This window comes from Carettochelys insculpta, chromosome 1 (genome assembly GCF_033958435.1).
Source record: "Carettochelys insculpta isolate YL-2023 chromosome 1, ASM3395843v1, whole genome shotgun sequence".
Lineage (NCBI taxonomy): Eukaryota > Metazoa > Chordata > Testudines > Carettochelyidae > Carettochelys > Carettochelys insculpta.
The window spans coordinates 15,045,642-15,067,291 of record NC_134137.1 but is presented as its reverse complement, the minus strand read 5'-3'; the positions used below and the strand labels follow the sequence as shown (position 1 = coordinate 15,067,291).

Below are 21,650 nucleotides of genomic sequence, written 5' to 3'. Positions count from 1 at the left end.
AGACAAGAGTCGCCGTCCTATTGGGTGAGCCTCTTCGGGGGTTTCCGGTTCCGTAGGAAGAGCTTCCGGTGATGAGGGAAGATGGCAGCGACTATGAGGATCCAAAGCGACTGGAACCAGGTGTTGAGGTGGGAGCCGGCCGCTCCCCCTCCCCCTCCCCCTCGTGATCCCCCCAACATCCCACAGGGAGCGGTGTCTTCTGCTGCCGCCTGGAGACCTCCCGTTCCCGGGGAGCGGAGTCCTCTCCTGGGAGACACCTCCATCTCCCCTTCAGCCGCCTCCGTCTCCACGCCTGAGGGTCTCCCTTTCCTGGGGGATTGATACCCCCTTCTGCCGCGTCCTAGAGCTCACCTTTCCTGGGGGGAAAGAGACCCCCCAGGGCTTCCTCTGCTCTAGAGTGCCCCCCCCCTCCAGAAACTTCTCCTTCTGGGGCGACACCCCCATCTGCCCTGCCCTAAAGACCCCTTGCTCCTAGGGAGTGCTAATGCTGCCTCCTGGAGTAACACCTCCTACGCTTGAGCATCCCCTATATTGGGGGAACGGTGCTCCATTCCCTGTCCCAGAACTCGCCCTTCTGTAAGGGCAACACTATTTGTGTCCTGGCTGCCCTGATCTATACCTGGAGCTGCTGGTTTTGCCTGTAACTGACTGGCCCTTTGTGGCTTTCTGCAGGAGGAATGAAGGTGAAGCCTGGCTGAGCTGTAGGTGCCCTGGTGAGTGGTGACTCTCCCTGCTTTCTAAATCACTCCTGTGCTGCTGGAAGATATTTCCTGGCACAGAGCTTGGTGGTGCCCTGTAACATGGTACATCAGATAGGGAGTTGAAGGTCTATGTAGGGGTGTGTCTTTTTTTCTGTGTGAAGCACTTTATCTGCTCTGGAAAAAGAGAGTGTGCAGCTGATGAGATCTGCGTCCTGGAATGGTACCCCCATCCAGCTGTCAACTCTTGCCCTGCCCATTGTCCTATGTTCCCGGAGAGCTGACCCCATAGGAAGATGATATACAAAGCTGGAGTCCTCCCCGACCAAAGACAGTAAGAAGCTCACATGAAGCTCTTCTGCTGTCCCTCAACGAAGTTGGAGCTGGGGTGAACTATAGCATGTTTATGCTGAGCTCTTTAGAATAAATCTTAGGGGAAGACCTTGTTAGGTAAGAGAGTACACTCGTAGCGTAGTCTTCTCTGGTTCATTCACAAAACAAACTCTCAATTGGTCAGTTGAGTCCATAGTCTAGGTGGATACCTGGATTCTTTGTCTGTGCTGCTTCTCACACAGCAGAATCTGCAAATAACACTGTTTAGTAAACAATAACTTGACCTCCATTATACTTGCCTTTGTCACCTTTTGTCTGTACAGCAGTGTCATGTACGTGGACATAAAGCCATCAATCCCTTGGAAAACTTGAGGTGGTACAGAAGGCTTCAGGACACTTTTTCATCTACACAGTCAATTACTAGTCAACTGCATCTGCTCTCCACTCTCTACATTGTCTTTCTATAGAATATGGTTTCAAGTGCAAGGTCTTGGTCTGTGTTTTCAAGGTGTTTAAATGACCTGGGCATGAGAGATCTAAAAGAGCCTAAAGTTCTGGTGTGAATTGTAGTCAACAAGTCTGCTTCTCTGACACACTACCATAAGAGGAAAGCTCATATGTATATGGTAATGTGCTATTTCAGGGACTGGTCTCAGATTGTGGAACTCAGGACCATCTCAGATTTCCCCACCTTCCATTTCAAGTGCACTGCATGCCACTTTGACTTGTCATGTCTAACATAAATTCACAGCAACATGTATGTTTTAAAAGTAAAAAGCTCTAATAAACCAAAACCCTGTGCTGCAAACATTCTTTTTCCTTGTAAAAGGAAGTGAGAATGAACCACATGAGCGAAAAGTTAGTCATGTCACTTTATGCATTCTGGAGAGTGCTTGCTTATGAAAGTGATGAGAAGGGTAATATGAGACCTACTTTAGAATAGGATCCTTAAAAATATTCTTGCGCCTTATCATTTGCACCTTCTGTCTGTATTCAAATTGCATTTCTACAAGCTCCCTGCAGTTTGTCAGTATCTTAGCAGAAAGATACCCAAAACTGATGCAGCCTTCCAGGTGCCGTCTGTAGTGATTCTATATAGAGAATAGCGCTTGCGTGTCATGGTGCTTTGTATGCAGCCTGAATTCTTAGCCTCAGCCTTTTTGCCATGCTATTGTGATTTGCTGCCAAGCTTCATTCTTGCCACTCTGAGCGTTATCTGTTTTGTGGGTTTCTCCCAGTTTTCCAAGCAGAATCCTGCTTTATGTTTTACCCATATCTAGGGCCCTTCTTGTCAGGTCAGTGTTTACACTTGTGTCCAGCTCCTCCTAATTTAGTGTCATCTGCAATCTTCAAACCATAGTACTTGCTTCCTATCCATTTTAGAGTAAATTAATTTCTCAAGTAAGTGTTCCTGACATACTGCCAACAGCGTTAGTTAAACTAAAACATATCTACTACATTCTTTCATTTGTTAACTTTGTGATTCAAAAAACATTTAAGCTTGTGTGGTCAGACTTATTCCATACTTGTCAGACTGTTGAGGTAAACAAAAGCTCCCATTTTTACCCTCTTTGTTCCCTGTTATAATCCATGAATCTCAAATCTTCCTCTGTGCCTAATAGATGGGGTATATGAATCATATAAATTAATTTTTTCCCAGATGTGCATTGAGTCCCTTTTGTTCACTCTGTGTCTTAAATATTGAGTCTGTTCTAGTATGGCTATGGTCTGAAGAAGTGGGTCTGTCCCATGAAAGCTCACCTAATAAATTATTTTGTTAGTCTTTAAAGTGCTACTTGACTGTTTTTTTGTTTTGATAGTATATAGACTAGCATGGCTCCCTCTCTGTTGTTATTGATGATGGAGTGTATAATTAAAATATAAGCCTCATAATGGAAGATTGGATTTTGGATCTGAACAAGCTGCCTGTGTGTCAATGACATTGCTGATGGCTAAAAATAAATACCAGGGGGTTATATTTACAGTTGAGGTATATAAAATGCTAACTCATCATTTTCTATGATTGTTAATATGACTTCATACTTCAGGAAAACCTACTTTGTATGGCAGCCTGACATGCCAGGGAATGGGCTCAGATGGCATTCCAGAGATCTCATCCTCTGAAGGATTTGTTGTAAAGGAAATAACTAAGGTACTTTTATTTCCCTCTCTGTCGACAGACGTGTCTACACTGCACTTTTTTGACAGTACTCTGTCAAGAGAGTGTTATGCCTCAATTTTTTGGGGGATAATACTGTTGAGGAAAATGCAGAGTTTTGTCAAGACTGTGTAGACAGAAAGCTTTAAGTGCCTACACGCTCCCTGAATTATGTCGTCAGAATGCCCCTTCTGTCGACGAAACTCTCTAGTGTAGACCCAGCCAAAGAGAGGTCATCAGGCTTTTTTCACTTCAACTGTTAGTCTTAAAATAGGATCATAAAAGTGAAAGGCCGTGTACTTTTTCCAGTGAAGTGTATTGGCACTTAGCTACTACTGTGATTAATGCTCAGTAAATATCCTGAAGATACATTGGTGTGTGACCAGGCTGCGGGTTATATATTTTTGCAGTTTGGCTGATCTAGATGAATCTGTATTTGAAATGTACATGGAAAGAAAACTGATGAAAATGCATTTTCGTGTTTTAGTAAGAGACATTCTTAAGGTTTTCCTATTGACTGAAGTCACTTACGCTTTATGTGCAAATCATGACTGTCCTTAAATCAGTGCCTTTTGTATCTTCCCCTACTAACTTTATGTGCAATTTTTCTGTAAGTATGGATTGGTTAGATACATAACTGCATAAAAACAAAATCTGGAGGCTCTCTCTCATTTCATTGATCCACGTACAATGTCTGACACTAAGAGGTGCTAGTTGGGAATAGTCGATACCTTTCACGATCATGGTTCTAAGTGCATTATGCTTATTCATCAAAAATATCTTTTTGCCATTTCCAGAGATTGTCAGAAATCTGAAAATCCAGATGTGCTTTTTCTGTCTTTTATGTCATCAGTGACAAAAATCCTCTGACAAGAAGTTAGCCGTTGTTTCTGGTGCATAAAGCAGAAAAAAGCAACAGTGATTGCCATCCTGGCTTGGGTCAGTGTCCCTCTAGCCCAGTGTTTTGTCTCCAATAGTAGCAAGAATTGACTGTTTCAAAGGAGGGTGCAAGAAACCTGCAGTAGGCAGTACTGAGGTAAATTGATCACATCAAGTTTGCTATTATGTAACTGACTGGCCTCTGCAATGCTAACAGAGACATTTTTGAGTCAATTAAGATGAGCAGGTAGGAGGTAAAGGAAGAACATCGCACTGCACAATTAATTCTAACAACATTGTAATCTTTTTTTTTTTTTTTTTCTCCATGTTCTTTAGAAAAGCATTCTCGTTTCTTGCCCTCAGGAAAATATTTCCACAAAATTTTTGGCACCTTACACAAGCTTCTGCAGAATTCATCAGAAAAGTGTAAGTAATCTGGCTGAGTGATTCAGAGAGACATGGAGCTGAATGTGAATAACATTGTGTCTGCAATCTCTGCAGACCAGTTAGGCAAATGGAGTGCAACGTGCAGTTGCATAGAAACTTATCAGCCAACTATTCTAATCAGTTGGAATTGTTTGTATTTGCACTATCTTTAAATTGTTCTCTCTAATTCATTAAAGAGGTGGTATGAAAACAATGCAAGGTAGATTGTGCAGGTCTTTGGGCAGCTTAAAGTATAGTTTCCTTTAGTTGCATAGAAGAGCATGGGGCTGTTGTACTTTGGTGGTTTTTGTGGGTTTTGGATCACCTCCAACCACATGAAAGGGTCACATATGATGCAGTGAGGCACTTTGGTTTTTTGGTAGAAGTCTATGGACACCTTGCTCCCCTTCTCAACATCCATCTCTGTTTTGACAATTATAAGGAACCAGCCAACTGTAATAAAGAAATAAAAAAACTTTCCAGTGACATAGAGCCATCAGATTCTCACTTTCATGATTATTACATTATGTGGGTTTTGATGCATGTTATACAGTAATATCATCAAGGAAGGGGTCACGTCTTTCTCTGTTTCTTTGTACAGTGCTTGGCACAAAGGAGCTCTGATCCTAATAGGGGCTTCTGAATACTATAATAAATACTGATAATAAATAATAGGAAAGCATTGCTCTTTGGTGACTGCATGTTTCACTCCTTTGACAGAAGCAGTTTTGTGGGTCAGTAGAGTGCCACCAGACACAGTATCAGATCTCTACTGTGACGATTAATGAGCTACTTTGTCTATTGACTATTTTGACTGTGTTGACCCTACACTTACCTTCCTACTCCATATTCCTTCTTTTGATAACTAGGCTCCAAAGATATCACTTTTGGCTTACTTTCCCATGGATGCACCATGCGCTTGTACTTTAATCACTAGACTGAATCATGCAACAATCATTTAATTTTTGACAGGGCCACAGATTTTGTGTGCCCAGAGGGAAAGTCACCTTCTCCTTGGTGCTTTGCTCTGTGTGGCAGTAAAAGGGAAGATTGAGAGCCTTTATTTGTTATTCCAGTAGCATTCAGTGTGGATAGGAACACAATTATGATAGGTCTCCTGCAAACATATGGGATGATATGGAGCCTTGTCAAATGCAGGAAGGATTCCCTTCTCATACAATCACTTCTGGTGGGCTCTTGTTTTCTGTTTTCCTCTATCCTGCACTTTAATTCTAGCCTCTCTCACTCCAGTCTGCCATCAGTTTCCATCCTAAAGGGAAAGGACTGAAGGAGTTACAGAAGAAGTCATGACAACGGGAGAGAGTGGCAGGCTGGGTTAGGGGATTGGTAATTGCGTGGAACTCTTCAACTCTAGGTCTCTGTTTCAAGTCCAGACCAAGCTTGTTGTGGCAAAGCTGGTGGCTGTTTGTTATAGATTAAATGATGTTGGTCTTTCTAGTGTGCATGGTGTGACGGCTCTAAGTAATCCCCTTGTTGGTAGACTTATCAGAGAGGCTCAGTCTGAATAGTTTATGAATGAGTTGCTTTCAGCCAAGTGTACCCTCCAGTTCCAGGGCAGGACAGTGTAAGCAAGGTCACACTACTGCTGCCTGTACTGTGCCTGTTCTGTGCATAAACAGAGAACTCCTTTCTTCCTGGACTTTCAGTACATCTCCTTGCTCTAGCTTTGTTCTTTATTTAAACACAGTTCTGATTTTGTGGGATATTTCTGCTTTTTAATTTGTTCTTCCTCCACTCCCAATTCCATGTAATACCTGCACATTTTTGCAATTTCTATTTTGGGTAGTTGTTCTTGTTCTTAAGTGACAAAGCAATGCTGAATTTGATCTGGGACTTTCATTTTGGTATTGAAAGAAAGCACACAGGTGGGATTTGCTGGGAAAAGCCTTTGATTTGGCTGAGTTTATAACTCTGTAGAAACCTGACCCAAAGAAACTAAAAATATGCGTATCCCAAACAAAACCACAGAAAGGAGAAGAGCAGAAATCTGTGAACTCTAGAAGGGACTTTACTGTACAGGTCTCACTTACTTGGAGGTGTTCAGATACTATACTACTGGAGGCCATAGAAAATGCTGTAGTAGTAGCTGAAAATAGGTGTTCTTTGTCTCTTTGGAAAAAATACATGTTGGTGCTCATGTTTGTTCAGTAAAGTGGCAAGTTCACATCTCCACAAGTATGTAAAAGGAAGTGCGGCTGTGTTGAGAGACAGTCAAGATTAGTAATGTCAGCTAAATAAGTAGGGGGGGAATTGCTTTTCCTGATTTCTATGCGTCTCCAAAATCCATTCATCATTTCCCATTGTAAATGGGATTGCTTGTTTGTTTAGTTCCATGATGCTTTTAGTGTTACTGAAAGAGGGTGATGGGCTGCATGTTGCTAGCTCTGGAAAAACAAGTTGAGGTAAATATCTGTTATGTAGCTGAATTTCAAGCACACAGTATAAGCTCCAGTTAGACTTTTACTGGCTGCATCTGGATCTAAGTGAACACGTCACTCAGCCTGCTTACTGATCCCAGGTTAAAATTTCTCTCTTAGTCAAACATTAACACTGTACCTTTTAGTGTCTGCCTTAAAGCACTTTGCAGTTTCTAATCCTTTCATTCCCAGACAGTGTTAACGCTGAGAGGTTTGAAATAGTTTATGGAATTATTGTGTTGTCATTTTATATTGTTGTGACCAAATCTGTGTCACCATGGCTTGACTTGTGCTTCCAATGAGTAGCCCCAGCCAGCAGAACTCTTATGATCTCTGGACATATGGTATGCGTGTGAATTTTCTGTAGCTTTAAACATAACATTAATCCACAGGTGTGTGTGTTTGTTTGTTTGTTTAAAATGCTGACCTGTGGCCATGTCAACTAAACAGAGCTTGGCTGAGTCATTTCTTGGAAAGCAAACCAAGGAAAAGCTGTGATGGCAAATCATTAGGTGATATTCAGAGTTCATGTTGAATTGCTGCCATTAGATGTGCTCTTTTATTTAAGATCAGACATAAAACCTGGGTGCTGGCCACTCATGGCTGGTAAAGATCCCATGTCTGTTTCTATAAGAGTGCTGGAGCCTAGTGATCTTACTCGATCAGAGTTCCAATTTGAATAATTTCTATTGTTTTTCTTCAGCTGACGACTGTTCTTAAGTTTTGTCCTAAACTATTCACTGTTGCTGGGATCTATTACCCATCTGTCACACTGAACCCCAGGAGTAATTGTACTTCATCACTGGGTGAAGTAATATGATTACACAACGCCTTGCAAAATTATTTCATTCACAACTAAAATGCAGCCCTCTTGAGAGTAGAAGAAAGCTATTTACCAGATCACAGCAATGATGCACAATGTTGCGGGGAAAGACAAATTTGTGCAAGGCTATAAGGCAGATGTTTGCTGGTTACAAAGAGTGGGAGTCAGTTTATCTACTTAAATGAGGACAAAGTCAGCCCTAGCAGAATTGAAGACTGTGTCTGCTGCGTGTCTGAGGATTTCAAACCTGATGTTTTGCAGGTTTGGAGCTGTTTTCCTATGCTTGCAAACACAGTCCCCTTTCATGGCACTGGGAGTTGAGGAGAAGATGCTACACTTAGGTACTGTATCGTGTGAGGAAGGGAATATTTTCTAGTAACTAGAGCAAGGGAATGTGTCAGGTTCCAGTCCAAGGTTTGCTGTTGACTATGTTGCATCGGTCAGTTTTTGAAACCTCATTACATCAGTTTCTTATTTGCAGTTTATGCTTCCAGTCTATGAAAATCCTGGCCCTGATTCAACCCAGGGCAACTAGAACCTGGATCTGGTCAATTGAAATGTAATATTGCTATCCATACATGCTGCTGACCTGTGCTCAAAATCCACTCCATCTCCCTGCTTGTGCAGAACGCTGAGCTGAGCTAGAGGGAAAAAAATAGCCAAGTCTCTACTTGTTAATGCCACCAAATTGTAAGGGATGTATGTTGCTTCAAGTCCAATATTTCAGTCAATCAACATGTCTGAATCCTGGGCTCAGGTCAGATCATACCAATGGGTTGTCCTTGAGGGAAGGACGCAGAATGTGTGTAGAATACAACTTAACTGGGAAACATTCATTTTAGCTACCCATTTCCTTCTGTCGAACCCCCTGCTCTTCTGAAATGAAGACTAATTTTTTATTAGAGTAAATGAGAGAGGAAAGAAGTTGTTAAACATGTTCAGAACATTTATTAACTACATCTTGAACCTCTCTAATCCTGAACTCTCTCATCCAGCAAACTCTGTAATCTGGCATGATTTTAGCTAGCCAAATGACCACTTATCATGGGTATGGCCCAGTTTCCCATGGTCCCATAAAGTTTGATTACAGCCACCAGTCCTGGCTCTCAGTGTTCTGTGCTGTTACTTATCTGTAATTTGCCCATAATTGTATTCTATGAGACCAGTAAGCAGTGGAAGCGTTGGTAACATGCTAGAAAATATTGACCTCCTGTAGTAAGGCAAATTCTCTCATCTGGCATTGGCCAGATCCCAAGGGTACCAGCTGAGAGAGGTTCAACCTGTAGTGGTTCCTAACATCTGTGAGGCCAAGCTGTGTAAAATATATTGAGGTCCTCAGATGAAAGATACTTTGAATGTGGAGAGTGTTCTCTGAGAAGAATCCTTCAATTATGTATGTGAAGTAACTAGTATGGTTGCTCAAATGCTATGAAGTCTGCAATATCTACATATAGATGTTAATATTGAATGCTTTGGTTAGCAGGTCCTCCTCAATGCAAAATTCTCTTGCTGTAGTGAGCAAAATAAGCATGTGTTCACGGGGTCATGTTAAACGCTTATACTCTTTGGTACTGTCTTTGCAAACAGATAATCTGCATTGATATTTCCAGTGGTGGGGGCCTTGGGGTATCTTCCAGCGCTGATGGGACCATGAAAATCTGGCAGGCTGCAAATGGAGAAATAAGAGTAAGAACTTTGGCTATATCTTTCAGTTCTTGTATTCTTTTGTCTGAAGTCCATGAATTCTGGTTTCCCAGCCCTAGCTTTGTTTCCTAACTGATGGTGACTGTGAGGTCCAATGTGGGTGTGGTGCATTTGTACGTGGGGAGTTTGACCATGCCCATGATTTAGGTGAAACACTGTGTTTTCCCAGTACTGACAGCCATGGAACTAGCACACAGTTCTTTGTCTTTCCAGAGACTATTGGAAGGCCATGTGTATGATGTGAATTGTTGCAGGTTTTTCCCATCAGGCCTTGTGGTTCTGAGTGGTGGGATGGATGCCCAGCTAAAGATCTGGTCAGCAGAAGATGCCAGCTGCGTAGCAACATTTAAAGGTCACAAAGCAGGTACACCAACTGGCCTTCAAAATGCTTAACCTGCTGCCTGTATAATTATATCACATAAAGTTCAAGCCTCCACCAGTTATACTTTTGGGCTGTGCATTAAAATTAGATGCTTCAGATATCTGCTCCAGGCTCCAAGGATTTGTATATGAAACACAGACAAAAATGGCTTCTCTTCTAAGTGCCTGAAGTGTTCCAGTTACAGCATTTTAGGTTTTGAATCTGTATAGTAGGGAAAGGAAGAGCAGCACAACAGCCTGCTCTAAGTTATGAATATGGAGCTAGAGTAATAGTTTGTTCCTCTTCGGTTCAGTTGATTGTCAAACTCTTTGCTAAACAGGGTCTGAATAGCCCCTGAATTATCTAGTTTACACTGAAAATTACTTCCACTATGAATGCTTATTTAGCCTTACCCAAGACATTTAGATAATAAAGGTTGTTCTGTTGTTGTTGTTGTTTTTCCAACATCCAGCAATGTTGTAGATGCCTCATATAACAAGTAAAGATGCTTCTCATCTTCAGCACATGAGGTCTGTTGCGTCATGCTGAATTCAGGAGAAGGCAAGATGGCAGAGGAGAGAAGGGCCATAATTAAACCACCTCCAGAAGCCGTGGTAGTTATGTCTGTGGGAGAAGCTCAGCTGCCGGCAGAGTGCTTTGCACACTAGTGCTTATGTTGGTGTAGCTTACGTGATGCAGGGAGGTGGTTTATTCACACCCCTGAGTGACTTAGGCTGACATAAGCTGTAATGTAGACACAGACTGAACCTCTGTAGTCTGGAACTCTCTCGTCTGGCAACATCCATAATCCAACATGATATTAGTTAGCTGGATGACCACTTATCATGGGTGTGGCCATGCTTCCCAAGGTCCCGTAAAGTTTGTTTACAGCCAGTAGTCCTGGCTGTTTGTGTTCTGTGCTGTTATTTAGCTCTAATTTAACCTTACACATCTTCTAGGAGACCAGTAAGCAGTGGAAGTATTGGTAATGTTGCTAGACAATATTGACTCCCATAGTCCAGCAAATTTTCTGGCACAGGTCAGGTCCTGAGGGTACCGGATTAGAGAGGTTCAACCTGTGGCACCTAAGTGGCACCTGTATTTTTACACATCTTGAGTAAAATATGAATGCATTATCTTCATGTGTCCTGTATTGAATGTGCCATACATTTCAGTTGACCTTTTTGTGTGACAGGGAGAATAGCCAAGCCTCAGTGAGAGGAAATCTAGCAGACCTCTGTTGTCTCCAAAATTGACTTCATCCATTGTTTGAATAATTGGCTCACATGCAGTCTCAGCAGCTGTGGTCAGTTAGAATAATTAAATTTGGTTTATTAAATTAAATAAATTAAATTATTTAGTCTGGTTGCAGTTGACTTTTGTCTGAAAAATAGTCCTGGCATTTGAACTTGCTGCCATTGAACATTGCTTCTGTATGCACACTGTGAATTAAATCTTGCAACTGTTCAAATATATCTCTTTAAAAGTACTATATCATTTTAAATGTTAAAAATAACAATGATCTAGTACTGTAGGGGAACATTAACAGGTGGTAAGAAATATGCTTTCCTTGCTGCTGTAGCTAGACTGCACAAGTATCATTAACCTGTTCAAATTCACGTTGGGGTTATCCAGCTGTTAAGTCAAATTCAGTTCTGGTGTAAGCAAATGTAACTCCAGTGGTATTTCTCCGGGTTGGCCTACTGCCTATAAGATTTGGGTGCATGCTGTCCTGCTTTTCAAGGCAAAGTAGGCGTGCTTTCCAGCCTTGCTGTAACTTCTCCGTTTCTACCCTTCTTAGAGGATTCTTTGCTTTGGTGTAGGTATCTTGGACACAGCCATTGTGGATCGAGGAAGAAATGTCATTTCCAGTTCTAGAGATGGTACTGCCCGCCTTTGGGATTGTGGGAAGTCTGCTTGCCTAGGCACTGTTGCAGATTGTGGTTCCCCTGTGAATGGCATTGCTTTGGGTATTGCTGACAATACAGTAAATCTGGGATCACCTGAAAAAGCACCAAGTAAGTAATATGTGGAGGTTTTCTTTTTCCCTTAAAAATGTATAGTTCAAAGGTGCCACGTACAGACTCTCTAGGGAAGATATGTAACTGCTGTTGGGAGAGGGGAATCCTCTATCACTTGGGCAGCAGTTCCATCCGGTCTCATCTGCCAGCATAAACTCAAGAGAAAGGGAAGTTGGCCACCTGGAGTCCAGAGAGAAGCTGACGAACACAGTTCCATTTTAAGAGTACAGTGTTGACTAAAGGAGCATCCAATTATTTGATGACACTCCTGGTTCAGTCTTAGAATGTTTTAGACCAAATACCTGAATCTATCCAAATTTATTGTCTAAAGACAAAGCAGTGCAATATGAAAGGAAGCCCCTTCTGGAAAGCAATTCTTATCTTGCCACATGGTTACCATACATTTGGTGTTTTTCTGTTCATTCCCTCTGATGCACCTGGCATTGGCCATTGTTAGAAGACAGGACACTGAGCAAGACGGACCTTTGGTCTGATGTAGTTTGGCTATTCTTATGTTCACATAGAAGGTGTGCTTCAGAGATAAACATCTGAGCTAGTAGTATTTCTAGGGTGATTTTGCAAGTTACAGAAGTTTTTATTACAATCCAGTGCACCAATTCAGAATACTTTTCTTATCTCTGTTTTGGATACTGTGCTGCAAACCAGTAGAGTGTAGAGACATCCTAACCCATGAATTCATGTCTCTTGGCTTTGACAGGTTTCCCATTTTTTAATACCAACGCTAACTTCTGCTTTCCACAGTGTGGTGGGATTCTTGACAGGTGAACTGAACTTGAAGGAAAATGCAATACATTTAGTGAATGTAACTTCCCAACACATTTTTATTTGTGCATGTGTATGTTAAATATATATAAACATGTATATTAATACTGTGTACCTAATGCCATTAATGTGGTATATACTGCATCTGTCATTTATGTATTGGCTAAAATTAGCAAGAGGCTCCAGTGGCTCTAGGATCTGTGATGTTATTGGTCCACCTTGCCATTCTTGGTTTTGAGGGTTATTCTCCTGTGCCATAGGGAGCTTTGCCATAGATGTCAGCAGAAATAGGACTAGGCTCTAAATAACTGCCCTGTGGTAATGAGCATTCTGTCTGTTGCTACATAAATCTCCTTGCCTTTCCCTCCCTGGTTAGAAGGGTGTTTTCTTCTGTTTTCCCACCCCGACAGCATCAGATATGTTGCCACACCAAAGACTAATCTAGACCTCAAAGGACTTTCTGGATTTCCATGCACAAAGAGGCACATCCTGTGATTGTCTGGTGGAGACTTTGGTACCATCAGAATAATCTTCCCCACTTCTCTTGCTACGACTCCTTGTATCACTGCCCAGGTTGTTCACAATTGGAATTTTAACAGGCGAACGTGAAATTGGGACAGAAGGGAAAATCCTGCTGTTGGCTCGGGAAGACAGAAAGCTCCAAGGTGTGGGATTACAGAGCAGGCAGCCGGTAAGGGTCTCCTGATGCACATTCACTGCCATTCTTTCAAAGCCTTAGGGTGAGATTCAGACAGCAGAAAAAGTGTTTACACTTTTATTTCTTGGAAAGAAGAGTTAAAAATTGGAATAACTACTGCATTCATTAAGGGAGACAGTCTGAGATTTGTTTACTCCGCAGCCGTGCATAATTGACAGGAAGGCAGAAGGCGCTGGTTGGGAGTCAGCAGGTCTGCACTGGAGAGGACTCTCTTGCACTGACTGTAACACAGTTGTGGCTGGAGACAGAGGAAGGTTACTGTAAGATTAGAAGGGAAAAGTGTGAGACAATGGGTCTGCAAGGAAGGTGGCAGGAAGACCGTGCGCAGTATTGGCCCTGCTGTCTCAGTATGATGTGCTGCCTTGTCTCCACTGGGGAATCCCAGTACTATTAATCACATATATTGCCAATGCTAATGCAACAAGATCATTCCTTGAGGCTCTTTGTATTGTTGCCTCTAGATGTCTTGGGAAGGAGCAGAGAGCTGTTAGCTGCATGTTACATCTGCCAACCTGCGTATAGATGTCTGTGATAACTCACAGAAGTGACCATACCCATGACTTCCTAAATATATCACCTTTTTTCCTGGGACTCCTATGAAGAATAAAGCTGTTGGGTTTTGTCTTTCACATTACCTGTGAATCAACTGACCTTTAAAATCTTTTCCTTTTGTTCCCAGGTGTTTCTCTTTGTTGGATCCGATGCATTTAACTGCTGTACATTCCTCTCAAGCATCTATCTCCTCGCAGGGACTCAGGATGGAAATATATATCAGCTGGATGTGAGAAATACAAAGTGAGTGTCAGACGGGGGGCAGCGTGTAAAGGAGTGAATTCAGTTGGTGGGAGGAGCTAAACTGGCAGCCCTGGTGACTGTAGAGCAGGAACAGCACAAAGCCCAGTAGTGCTGGGTTCCCTGGGGTGCTGGCTTCTACAGATAGTCCCAGAACAGGCATAGCAGAGTCCATTACACTTCAGTCTTTTTCTCAGTGCCCAACCTTTGCTCCTCAAGCCTGATCTGGAAAGACTCCTGCTAGAAGTGAGAGAACAATTTGGCCTCTTTGGTCCATTCAGCCTTTGGCATTTCTACAAAGGTGTCCACTAGTTGCCACTTGTGTATGTGGCGATTTTGTTACAAACTTTCTTCCAGTAGGAACTGGACTGAGACTACAGTACAGATTCATTGTAGGTAGACTGCTGAGATACCGAAAAATGGAATTTGTCTTGCTTTGTGCAGATTTTGGCTAAGCTGTGTGCGCCCATCCAAAGCTTTGGATTCTCTTAACATGCACTTAAAGTCATAAAAATATAGGAGTTAAATATAAAACCATTAAAGCAGAAGCAGTTCATCCTGCTGTGTCATTTTATTATCTGTCATACATCCAGTACAACTCAAAATGCTTTTCACCAGCTGGAAATCCTCGCCCACACCATCTCTGACAATGACCTTTGCTTCCTTAGGCCGTAGGTTTAACGTGGCTTGAAAGTGATGAGTTCTGATTGCAATATAATCCTCCATTCCTGTTTGGTATTTTTAAATCGATCTGCCCACTGCCAAGTGTTTACTTCTTCTGAAAGCACTTAGTCAAGCTTGTACAGATAGCGCTGTGCTTAACTTTGTTGATATTGGTGGCAAGTGCACATTGCAGTTGGAAATTGTCAAGATGGTACTTTTGGATGAGGATACAAGAAAATTTAGCATTCCACAACTGAGCAATTCCTTTTTGGTTCTTGGATAATCTCCAAGCTTCCATCTGTTTCATTAAGGATAATCTCTCTGAAGTTCTGTATTGAGGGAATCCTGGTACATTCCTGTAAAGAAACTAGCATTTAGATCCCTTTATATTTTCTGGAATTGCCATTGGAGGAATCATTGCCCTGATCTATCCACTGCAGGATAAAATATTGAGGTTGGCAGACTGGGTGCTTCTGTAGCTTTCCAGTTTTATCCCTGGCCATGGTGACTAATCGCCAGCTTGTCAGTCTACTCTGCATAATTCATGTGACCCTAATGGTTGTCTATCTGCTACATTTTCCTGCTCCATCGGCCTCCTTGTTCTTTGTATTTGTATATGGGCAGTGTGCAGACAGCTGGGCATATAACTTTTTGCCAGCAAGGGAAGTAGCCATTAAAAACAAGTCTAGTTATTTTTAATAACGAATGTCCTAAACAGGTGCAAGAAAACCAGATACAGAAACTAGCGATGTAAAATCCCGTTTCATTAGTTAAAGTGGTAAACATTAAGTTTAACCAGTTAACTGATTTAACGGGGGTGGCGGAGTCACGCTGGTCCAGTCCCCACTGGTTAAATGTAACTGGTAAACCTCACCCATTTAGGGTGGGGCTTACCAGTTAACTGGTTCATATCCATAACAGAAACTGAATTAATCCAGCAAAAAAAGGCCTCTGTCTGTAGCTTAAGGACTGTTGAGATCATAGCTTGTAAACAAGAAAAAGGGTCTGTAAATGAATGGACCAAAGTTGATATGTCAGAACTAGGCCTACATGGTATACAGAATGAAGAGTTGGGTTGTTTCACCCACTGCTGCCTTTGTGGGTCCTTCAAGAAAGAAACTTTGGAGGGGAAATGGAAGAACAGAGGATCTGAAGCAAGCTTCACCGTTGTGGCTGCCATCTTTGCCATTTCCTCAGACATTGGGTTGTCATTATGCTAACCCCGAGAGATGTCCCTCCCAGACCCAAGCACAGAGAGTCCTACAGGAGTTACTGAGGCAACAGCGTTTACTTTGCAGATGACATCCACCTCCACCATCTGCTCCAGTTGAATCCCAAACATCATGTGGGATGAAATGGAATCAGATTTTAACAACAGCTCCAACTCCTCTCACCTAACTTCTCTCTTTTCCTAAAGGATGGTTATTGCCATCTTTAATATCATCTAAGAGACTATCAGACACAAGGGGGTTTTCTTTCTGAAAACTCTCCAGCTAACGGGAGATAGAACAAGGGATGTTGTTAAGATGGAAATGTTATTTAATATTTTATCTTTCAAATGCTTTGACTATATTTCCTTCCTTGCAGTATCTTTAATAAGAGGTTAAAAGGGTGTTTAATTGTGCCCTGGTCCTAAGCATGTTGTGATGCCTTTATACTGAGCCTTAACACTGCTTAATGTTAAACACTGATTGAGTTATGTTAACACCTTTGGCCCATATCTGCCATCTGAATTAATACAACAGTGTGATCCTTGATGATAATACTTTGACCTTGTTTTTGCTGTTTTTTTCCCTAGGGCTCCGATTCAGATCATTCATAGATCAGGAGCACCAGTGCTTTGTCTGCTCCCTTATAGAGATGGATTTATTGCCAGCCAAGGTAGCGCAAAAATTGCTGAGGCAACACTATTTACTTTACAACATGGTTACCTTAATCCTAATCCTCATAATGCACTTTTGCTCATTTCTCTGCTGAGTGTGAACACATCAGTTTCTGGTGCAATCACCTGAAATGAAGAACAGTTAAAGGCAGTTGATCTAACAAGGGCCTCGTTCTCTACTGCCTTGTTCCTTGTGGAATCTCTTACAGCTCTGCAAAATGGGGTGTGTGGTGCATTGCAGATATATAAATGATTATACCAGCCAGTTGAGCAGTAGACCCCCAGTGAATTTAGAGGATGTGATGAGTGTTCTGACCAAAACCCAGAGCTTTTAGATCATGTCTTTTATTTGTCTTCTGACGGTTTCCAGTCTGGGACTGGAGAGCAGCTTCCAACAGGCTAGCTGGAATTGCTGTTGTCTCTCTCCTCTTGATTATGTTCACATCCCTCCATATGATCACCCTTCGTGTCACTGCAATCACACAGCTCTGCTTTCTCTCTGAGTTCCGGGGTTGTGGTGCCAAATGATAGCTGGCTGTCCCAGTAACATTCTGGGGTACATTTACACTAGAACTGGAGGCATAAATTCCAGTTCCAATGGATTTGCCTGCACTAGCTTACTAGGAATAGAAGGTCTTGGGAGGGAGGGGGAAGCAGTAGCTGTGTAGGTCTGTAGCTTCACATATGACAAGTAGCCATGTAGTATTTCAGAGACTAACAAATTTTTTAGGTCATGAGCTTTCGTGGGTAAGACCTACTACTCCAGTCACCTGAGGAAGTGGGTCTTAGCCACCAAAGCTCATGACCTAATAAATTTGTTCATCTCTAAAGTGCTACATGGCTGCTTGTTATATTAGAAATAGAAGAGTAGCCACAGCAGTGCCAACAGTGGATGGGGCCAGCCAACTTGCATATGTACTTAGTGTCTGATGGGCTAATGCTCAGATCGCTAACTCCTTCCACATTCCATGGCTACACTTCTGTTTTTAGTGCACTAGCTGGATCAGAGTTAGCATGAGCATGTCTTTCTCAAGCCAGAAATTATATCTTCCAGCTCAAGAGTAGACACACCCTTAGGCTATGCTTGCATGAAAGGGTTTTTCCAGCAAAGTTGGGCTTTTGTCATAAAAACCCACAGAACGTCTACACACAAAATGTGCTTTGTTGACAGTCTGTTGACAAAGCCTGGCATGTCTGCCAGCAGCTTTATACCTCTCTCCGTTCAGGTATAATGCCTTTCTTGACAGTTTCCTGTCAACAAAACAGCCATGTAGGTGCTCTTGGGCCCTTTTGTTGACAGACAGACCGGGTTTGTGGTTCACCAGGCAGCCCTGTTTATGGAGCTTCGGGTCAGCTGATCTAATGGGAGAGGGCTGAGCAGTCTGGCTGCTCTGTGTTGACAGAGGAGATTGCTCTTCAATCCGCTTTTATGCATAGATGTGATCTGTCAACAGAAGTTTCGCCAGGAAATCCTTTCTGACAGTCACGCCTGTCAACAGATGCTTCTGTTGTAGACATAACCTTAGAGAACACACCCCCAGCAAATGGATGACAGTGGCAAGTGACATAATCAGAAAAGTGTTAACTGGTGTTTTGTTAACGTCTAACATTTCAAGTTCTTGTCATTCCCCAGTACTCTTCCAGAACAGCTGATCCTTCCATGAGGTGCACTACCCTTCTGAGGGTCTGTCTGGCCAAACTGGTAGCCCATGACCCCTATTCAAAGGCTATGCCATTGTAACAAGTGCAGTTCTTCTGCACTGGCATGATTTAAAGCAACAATTGGCCTCTGAGACAAAATTATTCCTATATATGTCCTCCTGCATCTACTTGTAATTGTGGGAATATCTTCTCTTACAAGCAGGTCTGTGCTCCTTCTCTGTTTTGATTGTTTTTTAGGTGATGGAACATGCTTTATTATTCAGCAAGATCTTGACCATGTAATTGACCTCACGGAAGCAGACTGTGACCCTGTATACAAGGTAATGGCTAAGTCTACATACCAATGGCCTGAGTATCAGAGAGGGAGAATAAAGGTGCCACCCTGCAACAGCTGCCATTGTCTGGCAATTGGCAACCAGCAGAGCTGGCACTTTTCTGAGAAGTGAGTTTTTAAATGTACTTTTGTGTTTGAATAATTTTAATTCTTTACAAATGTGAATCCTCACGATCATCTGTCTGAGGAATAGCAGCATGCTTGTGCCTCCCTCAGGTAGAGAAACTGAGGCAGGGGGGTTAAGTAATCCGTCCATTCTCAGAGCTCCAGTTTAGGACCCTCTACCTCTTCATTCAGGCTCGTCTGTTTTAAAGAGCAGGTCTGTTTAGAAAAGCAACTGCAAAAATTGCATCATTCATACCCAGCTGTGCTGCCCACTGTTCATATTTTGAATCACATCAGCTGATTGCAGAAACCAGGATAAGATATTTCCATATACCCCACTGAGTTAATACAGCTGTTGGGGAGAGTGCTGCATTAGGGTCCAGCTCTGGACAGCTGTGGTGTTGATGATGACACTTAGTGCTCCTCGAATCAGGTTCCAGTTATAATGTCATACTCTGCCATCTGTTCAAACAGTACACCCCATTGAAGGCAGCATAAGTCACGGCAGACTTTTCACTGGCAGACTTTTAGCTGGTAGTGCTGCAAAAGAAATCCATCTTCTCTCTTGGATCCGACAGTTAAACCCATCCTGTAAATGGGGTGCATTTGATAAGTCATCTTTGAAACAATTTCAAAACCAAAACACCTTGCTTCTAAAAGTTGTTGCTGAATGATTTAAAGCACTTAGCTGTCCTGCTGTAGACTCCAGGTGCTGTTACCCTGTCATCTTTATAATGGCCAATCTGGAGAAAAAATGTGTGTGTGGTGCACCAAGAAACATGCCCAATAGTGCTGTTCAATAGGACTTGCTAATACATCCTCTTCCCTTTTCCTCCGTTAGAATTCATGGAAACTGCTGTGTTTTCAGCTAATTGTGGTGTTCTCAGACTTGTTTAAGAACAAATACTTTCTTCAAAGGTTGTTGATTCCTTTCCTTACCATCTCTGAAAGCAATGCTTAGATGTTCCCATTTTCCTTCAGGCTTTCCCTCAGTTCCAAATCCACGGTCACAGCCTTTGGGGAAGTATGAGAGCATCTATCAGTAGCAAACTGCCCTGTCCATGGCGATATCAGTAGGATTTCTAATGGTTAACACATAAAGATAACCATATAAGCAGATGCTCCTCAGACTGTCCAGATGAACATGACATTGTAGTCCTTTTTGGACATCTAGGGGCAATTATCCTTCCAAGAACTGATGACATGACCTTGTGAGGCTAAAGGCCACATGTTGATACATTCACTATTATCTTTATATTTCAGTAGCTCATAGAGGTTCCAGTCAGAAATCAGGGTTGAAGGGAGTTCCCTACCTATTATAGGTATGTTTCTATTGTGAGTTGTCAAGCAGCCCCAGCTGGTCTCTCATCTTGCCAGTGGCCTGTTACTGTGGTTTCGCAGCCTCAAGGGAGAGGTGTGTTTTAAGGAGAGATTTTGGAGGATGGGCATTTTTTGACGTGCATATGGGTTTGCACAGGAGAAGGCATAAAGGCCCTTTTTGGGAAAGCAGCTGCTGCTTTGTTTTGAGGATAGAACCAGTTCACATAAGTTTTATTTTTAAATATTTTAATTTTCCTCTTCTAGGTTGCTACCTGGGAGAAACAGATTTATACATGCTGCAGAGATGGGATGGTGAGGAGATACCAGCTTTCTGACCTCTGATCATTTGGAGGTTATGGAAAACAGGTGAACTAAGAACCTAAGGCTAGAACGTAGGCTACATAGCACTTCCAAATAAAAACAATGCTACCTTTCTGTGACTTTACAGCCTCTAAGAAATGTGTATATGTAAGCTGTGAGAACGTTATGACAACAATCTAAGAATAAGGCTGTACATAGAATTCATGGTGATCTTCTGCTTATTGCAAAAAAGTGTAGACTGTTCTCTTCCAAGAAGCAGCTCATAGAAGATGTTAGTGCAAGACCTTTTGTATCTTCAAGATATTTACAGAACTGTTTTCAACATTCAGCGGGCAATTTGAGTATTTCTAAGAGAAGACTATAATTTTGGGGTTGGAGAGGCTGAGCATGCAAACTGCAAAATTGATTGAAATAAAGGGAATGACTTTTGATAACCTCTGTGTGCAGAACATTGTGTTTTTTGAAGACAGATAATTTTAAAGCAAACCAACTCATATGCCCATACCATATTCAGCCCTTCATAGTCTTTCTTGTGACCATCATGTATAACAGAAACTATGATTATGTTGTGAATTTAACGATTAGCCTTTTGATTTGATTTCAGATTAAATTTGAGATTTTAGTTTGATCTCCTCTTGAATTAAATACGTATGTTCTTGTGCTATTAAAAATATATCCAGTTATGGTTATAGCCATAGGAGAGAAGTCCTCATTAAATTTCCACCATTTTTATTAAATCAGCAATTGCATATCTCTTAATATGGTAAAATGTTTTTTACATTAAGATTTCAAATAATAAGGGCATTTGTCTCTTAGCAGTATGATGCTGTTTTCATTTATATGTTAAGTCTAAGGGACAAATGTTCAATCCTATGGATTCTGATCTGTCCACACAGTGTGTGTGTGCATGGGTTTGTAAATTTTTGTTCTAGAACAGGCTATCAAAGAGTGAACATTGAGCTAAGATTCAGGAACTCCAGAGGTCAAATTCAGCTCTGCCACTTACTCACTGTTGACCTTGAGCAAATCACGTAATATTTATGTGCCTTGATTTCCGCAGCTCTAGAAGGAGTGACACACATTTACCTTATAGGTGATCAGAACTGTCATGGAAAGTTTAGTCCACCAGAAAAATCTTTCCTTCCTTTTATGCCTCCTGAAAATCTAGTAGTAAAACTGAGCAGACCCAGTTGAATTTTGATGGCTGAGATAATATGCATAAAATACTC

The 21,650-nt window shown here is 41.9% G+C and overlaps 1 protein-coding gene across 2 annotated transcripts; it reads left to right on the top strand.

Moving 5' to 3' along the window:
- The first annotated feature begins 57 nt into the window (after window positions 1–57).
- On the top strand, window positions 58–21,108 carry PAAF1 (proteasomal ATPase associated factor 1). Of its 2 annotated transcripts, XM_074978493.1 has the most exons (12): window positions 58–128; window positions 673–713; window positions 3,080–3,183; window positions 4,405–4,494; window positions 9,343–9,441; window positions 9,673–9,823; window positions 11,644–11,838; window positions 13,224–13,315; window positions 14,022–14,137; window positions 16,596–16,678; window positions 18,579–18,661; window positions 20,365–21,108. In XM_074978493.1, the coding sequence occupies exons 1-12, from the start codon at window positions 82–84 to the stop codon at window positions 20,440–20,442; spliced, it is 1,179 nt and encodes a 392-aa protein (XP_074834594.1). In that variant the 5' UTR covers window positions 58–81; the 3' UTR covers window positions 20,443–21,108. The 2 variants fall into 2 exon arrangements, with proteins under 2 accessions (XP_074834594.1, XP_074834674.1); XM_074978573.1 differs by lacking the exons at window positions 58–128; window positions 673–713; window positions 3,080–3,183 and adding an exon at window positions 3,876–4,225 and having other exon boundaries at window positions 20,365–21,096.
- Window positions 21,109–21,650: the final 542 nt, after the last annotated feature.

Excerpts from the sequence above, each read along its gene's own strand:
- PAAF1 (XM_074978493.1), top strand. The coding sequence starts at position 82 with ATGGCAGCGACTATGAGGATCCAAAGCGACTGGAACCAGGTGTTGAG. Across the intron at positions 13,316-14,021 it reads GATTACAGAGCAGGCAGCCG|GTGTTTCTCTTTGTTGGATC; the intron begins GTAAGGGTCTCC and ends TTTTGTTCCCAG. Across the intron at positions 16,679-18,578 it reads TGGATTTATTGCCAGCCAAG|GTGATGGAACATGCTTTATT; the intron begins GTAGCGCAAAAA and ends ATTGTTTTTTAG.